Raw genomic sequence first — 5,505 nt, forward strand, 5'->3', positions numbered from 1 at the left:
GATAAGTTGGACCTCTAGTTCGAGTTCAACTTTGAAGAACTCAATAAGCTCAAATTCTAACCATTTTTACTCAATTAGTGCAGTGCTCTACAATTTATTTCACCATCTAATGCTGGATTTAACTTGAAGATATAATATTTGAAAAAGATGAGTAAAATCCCTAGAGTTTAATCTTCATTAAAATGCAAAAAATTACCACAGAATCCTTAATGAGGCACTAATACAACACAACAAATGATGCGCTAATGTTCAAACACGTTGCGAGGCCGAAAAAGCTCTATTTTTATTCGTGTGTTTGATTGTGGGATAATTTTCCTCAATCTGCAGATGATTTGAAAGGAATGCTACATAATTATTTTTTCAAAAGAAACAAAAAAAGAAAGGGCATTTTAACATATTTATTACTTATTCACGAATTGTAACAATTAAAAAAATTAAAATTAATCTTTTCTAAACAGAACGGATACGCATCATATCAGCATAAATTTAAAAATTTAAATTGAGATTAAATTAATATTTAAGTGACATACGTCTACATTCCATCCGTAGTGTAATAATTCATATCTTTTTTTTTTTTTTTTTACCAGAATCCATAGTGTAATAATATCAAGGTAGAAAGATGAATCTAAAAAATTAACTTAAAAAAAAAAAAACCTAAAAAAATTAACATCCGCCCTTCTCCCAAAATTTCCCAAAAAGCAAGATAGTGAAAAAACAAAAATGGTTCAAAATATCTAAAGTCCTAGCCCAATTTTTGCAATTATCAATCCAATTCACACCAGCCGTTTCCTCCCTAGCTCTCCACATTCTCTCTTTCCGCGGCTTCACCTTGCTGATTATTATAGCTTCAGTTTAATTGAAACTGTACATATTAAGGTATTTAATACTATTATTAATATATTTGCAGTCTTCGTATTCTCCTTCTTGTTTCTCATCTATTTATTTACTCTTCTCTTCGGAATTCCTTTTTGAATTTTAGTATATTTATTCCTTTTTATATATTTTTACCCTGAAGGGTTCCAGAATTAGCATCTGGTTCGATTTTGCACGTCAAGATCGGCCAAACCTCCTTCAATTTCATCAATACGTAAGGATTTTTTTCTCTCTCTTTTTCTTTCATCGGTTTCTGATTAGTTATAAATTTAATTTATCCCTTAATCGATGCAGGAATTGTAGAATTTTTGTTTTTTTAAAAAGAAAGGTTTCACCCCCATTTTTGCTCAGGGGTTTTTGTGATTGTCTGAGCAATGAATACTTTTGGTGGGTTTTGTTGTATTTTTGTTTTTTCTTTTTTTGAGAATTAGTGGGAAGGGGTTCCACTATTTCTAGATGGTGAAAAGTTTTGGTCTTTTGGAATTTTTGTTGTGAATCCCATCTGATTTACGCTAATATGGGCAGTAAGAAGGAGTTTTTGTTTATTTATTTTTTTAAAAAAATTCTTTTCTTTAAGGATACGGACTTGTTTGGTTAGTACATATTTTGTATTATTGCTAGTGCAATTTAATTTGATTGTCTGTTATCTTCTAGAAGTTCTGCCTAGTTGAGTGTTTTACATGATAATTTTTGGAAAAATTTGTATGTTTGGAGATTTTAAATGATGCTACCGATAATAATATGTTAACTCTGCCTTCCGTATGTGTTTGGCTAGCTGTTTCCAGCTGTTGGTATGCTTGTACGATATTTACCAACAAATTTTGGTGGAATTTATTCATCTAGATAAGTTATTATCTCAGTTTTTGGGTTTTGACTTGTGGATGACTGTGTTAGTGTCGATATCTTAATGGTTCTCTTGCATCATACCAAGTCTACTCTGATGATCTTTTTCATAATTCAGATGAGCTCATGAATGGATTTCTATCAGGAGGAAACAAAAGAGTGCAAGTAGATAGAATAGCAGTTTTGCATTTTGCTCTTCCATTTCATTCTAATTGAATTTCAGTAAACTTGCAATTTCTGTTAGAAAGAATTCTGTAAATTACTATTGCACTTTTTAGCTTGTAGCTTTCTAACTTCATTCTTTTTCCCTTTTTTTGAAGATCACTATATGTTTTTGTTGTTTACCATCCTTTAGTGTAATGTTGGCAGTTCATGAAACGCTGGAATACAATATTGCTATAAAAGGCAACTTAGTTGAAATTTAAACAGCCACTTAACAAACCTTGTTTTGGGGGTCACGTAACGTGAGAAAGTGCCAATGCTTTGATATTTTTCCACATTCCCTGGATTTTGCTATTAGATTGAACTACAAGAATGCATGGAAAATTGGGTACTGCTGTAGGAGATGAATGGCAGCTTCTCTGTTACCATGCTATTCTCATGTCTGACCTCTAGTGGTATGCTATGTCTAACTTTTTCTTCCCCCTGACTATAAATTATGTTATGATGATTCTGTGCCACGTTCCTGCACGATACTAGGATTTTTCTCTTGTTCAGTTGAACTTGAAGCCAACAACTTGGTATGCTTTTGCTTACATACTATAGAGGTATGTTGAGTTTTGCTGAGTTAAATAGGCTTCATTCATGATAAGTTGTCAACAATTTGTTAAAGATTCTTAACATCATATGTGGTTACATATTAAAAAAAGTAACTAGTTACTGCATTGCCGAATTTAGTTTTCAGATATGAAGGTATTTGTTTATCAGCAAAATGGCTCTGAAGTTTTCTAGGTTATCTTGTACTTCAGTTAGTTGGTTAACTTAGTTTTCTGTTCATCCTTAATTGGCAGGATATTTGTCTAATGGAGTCTTCAGAAGAGACAGGCTGCCAAGCTCCGGAAGGTCCAATTCTTTGCATTAACAATTGTGGGTTTTTTGGTAGTGCAGCAACCATGAACATGTGTTCAAAGTGCCACAAGGAGATGATCTTGAAGCAGGATCAAGCCAAACTTGCTGCTTCATCGATTGAGAACATCGTCAATGGCAGTTCAAGTAGTAAAGAGAAAGAGCCTGTTGTTACTGGCGCTTTGGCTGTACAAGCTGTGTCAGCGGACTTTGAAGTTGTTTCGACTCAGGCATCCCCTGAGATTTTAGTGGGGCAGGGCTCAGAAGCGAAGGTAAAAGAGGGCCCAAACAGGTGCAGCACTTGCCGCAAACGTGTGGGTTTAACTGGTTTTAACTGCAGATGTGGAAATCTTTTCTGTGCCGTGCATCGTTATTCTGATAAGCATGAGTGTCCATTTGACTATCGCGCTGCTGCTCAGGATGCAATAGCTAAAGCTAATCCTGTTGTCAAAGCAGAAAAGCTCGATAAGATCTAGAAGCCAGGGCTGAAGTATTATAAAGTATGCAGCTTTTTCTCAATGAATTTGCTATTTGTTATAAGTTGACCACTTGTCTGATTGTGTCTGCTGTAGCAATGCTCAACGTGTAAGGCATAAGGATTTGGACATCTTTGCTGTCTGGTGAACTTTGGAAGTCCTCTACAACTGGCTACGATTGCTTGGGTTGCTTCAGTATCTTAGTTCTTTGTGCTGGCTTGGTGATGTCTTTGTGCAATGTGCATTTGTCCTCCTGGTTATTTTCCATTTGTGTCATCGTAAAGCAACTGCGTCATGGCTCGAGAAAACTTTTTTTTTTTTTTTTTTTGGTGGGGGGCAGGGGTGGGTATTTCTAAGAGAAAAGGAGGGAAAATTGAAAAAAGAAACTATTCATCTGCTGTATGTTTCTATGTATTGGGATGAGTTAATCCCAGACATAATACTAGATGTGTATAGATGTTTGTCCTTGCTATAAAAGGAAGAATGATCGAGCTTTTTGGATAACCATTTTCTATGTCTCAGCAACCTTTACTTACCTCGTTTTCATTTTTTTGTTTCTTCTGAGATGGATACAGGAGATGATGTTTGGAATGGATTCTCTATTGCATCTAACTTGGATTACGTTTTGTCAGAAGCTAGTCTTTCTTTATCGCTTCTTGTGAGATGGATAGAAGAAATATGTGCAATGGATTATCTGTTCCATCTAACTTGGATTACATTTTTTCAGAAGCTAGTATTTCTTTGTCATAACTTCTAAAGCTGCTAGTTCCTGCCTTGGTAATTGGCTGAAAGTCTGAATTTATATCGCATTGTGGCTGCTTGCTATATTTGAAATTCTTGGACTTTTTCGCAGCACCGTTCTTAGGCTTGCCCAACTGGATGTTTCTATGTGACATTTACTGTATTTTTGTGAGAGTTTCTATCGGGTGAGTTGTGGAGTATTTTGTGTATGTAAGTAGATTGCAGATTTATCACTTTTAGATCTGAAACTTGTGCACTTTTTATTGTGATCACTGAAACTTGGGATGTTATCACTTTTTGTTGTGTGTGTGATTACTGAAACTTGTAGCATTTTTTACTACTTGGTAAAGAGGAGAGCTCTTTGATTTTCTGGGGAGATACCAAATGTTTCCAGGCAATTTGTTGCAGCTTGGTGGAACAGAGTGGAACTGGTATAGTGTTTGGTTCTTTTATGCCTGCTTATTTTTCTCCTCGAGATAAAGAAACGCGTTCGTTTTCTAATGTAAATGTACATGAATAATTCTGATATCGGGCTGCCCAGAAAAGCGGAGGTTTTTTGAGGTTTGAACACGAAGTTTGATGGGTTGGACTCCTTGATTTATCTGCTTTATAGCATCATCGTACTACTGAAAGATGCTCAAATCTATCCAACAAGGAGGTTAAACTAATGGCAAAGCATTCCCATCGCATTCCATTTCACGACTCCAATGTACAAAATTGTCCTGTTCATTGTCAGGTCAGAGGATTCACCAATTGCTGCTGACTAATATGACCATAGCTACGAGATAATGCCGAAACACCTTCGTAAACGAGAAATCATTTGGTCTTAATAGGGGTTCTGGACGGCAGAAAAGCTAAAGAATTGGACGGCAGAAACTTTAAGGCCTTGTTTGGACGGTTTGACTGCAAAGCTCTTGTTTGTTTTGTTGTCTCAATTATATTGCTAACTCTTTTATCTGAAGTGTAATACAGCTATATATGTGTCATACATGTCTCTATTAGATCAAGTGTTATACAGCTATTGTTGCTTAGTCAATTGAGGTGAACATTAGAGATGGCAACGGGGAGATGGGTGCCCACCCGTGGAAGGAGTAAGGGGGAGACATCACTTGACAAATATAAATAAATATTATATAGGTTAAAATAATAATTATAAATTAGTCTTAATTAAAAATAAACTCTTCAGTAAATCTCCACAGCTGCAATCATAATCGATTTTGTGTAAAGGAAACTTTCTGATAGGCCCCTAAATTATTTGCTTTGAAGGATTTTGGCCCCTCAGCTGTAAATTGTTGCAAATAAGCCCTTAAACAAAAAAATGCTTAATTTAAGGACTTCTGTCAATTTTGGACACTAAATATAACGGAATTAGGGGTAAAACCATTCAAACAAAAAAACTAACCCACGATTTAATTAAAAATAAACTATGTTAAGTCAACTAATAATATGAAGTTCAATATTTCTTTCTCTTCTTTCATTTTCTACCTTCTCTAACTTAATTTGATCA

The 5,505-nt window shown here is 35.1% G+C and overlaps 1 protein-coding gene across 3 annotated transcripts; it reads left to right on the plus strand.

Moving 5' to 3' along the window:
- The first annotated feature begins 706 nt into the window (after nucleotides 1–706).
- On the plus strand, nucleotides 707–3,792 carry LOC113775404 (zinc finger A20 and AN1 domain-containing stress-associated protein 8-like). Of its 3 annotated transcripts, XM_027320263.1 has the most exons (4): nucleotides 707–876; nucleotides 1,016–1,087; nucleotides 2,727–3,281; nucleotides 3,354–3,792. In XM_027320263.1, exon 3 carries the CDS (start codon nucleotides 2,739–2,741, stop codon nucleotides 3,255–3,257), a length of 519 nt encoding a protein of 172 aa, XP_027176064.1. In that variant the 5' UTR covers nucleotides 707–876; nucleotides 1,016–1,087; nucleotides 2,727–2,738; the 3' UTR covers nucleotides 3,258–3,281; nucleotides 3,354–3,792. The 3 variants fall into 3 exon arrangements, with proteins under 3 accessions (XP_027176064.1, XP_027176062.1, XP_027176063.1); XM_027320261.1 differs by having other exon boundaries at nucleotides 708–876; nucleotides 2,727–3,792; XM_027320262.1 differs by lacking the exons at nucleotides 707–876; nucleotides 1,016–1,087 and adding an exon at nucleotides 1,916–2,483 and having other exon boundaries at nucleotides 2,727–3,792.
- Nucleotides 3,793–5,505: the final 1,713 nt, after the last annotated feature.

This window comes from Coffea eugenioides, chromosome 6 (genome assembly GCF_003713205.1).
Source record: "Coffea eugenioides isolate CCC68of chromosome 6, Ceug_1.0, whole genome shotgun sequence".
NCBI classification, from domain to species: Eukaryota; Viridiplantae; Streptophyta; class Magnoliopsida; order Gentianales; family Rubiaceae; genus Coffea; species Coffea eugenioides.

Bases quoted from the DNA above. Each gene is read 5' to 3' on its own strand.
- LOC113775404 (XM_027320263.1), top strand. From the start codon at position 2,739: ATGGAGTCTTCAGAAGAGACAGGCTGCCAAGCTCCGGAAGGTCCAATT.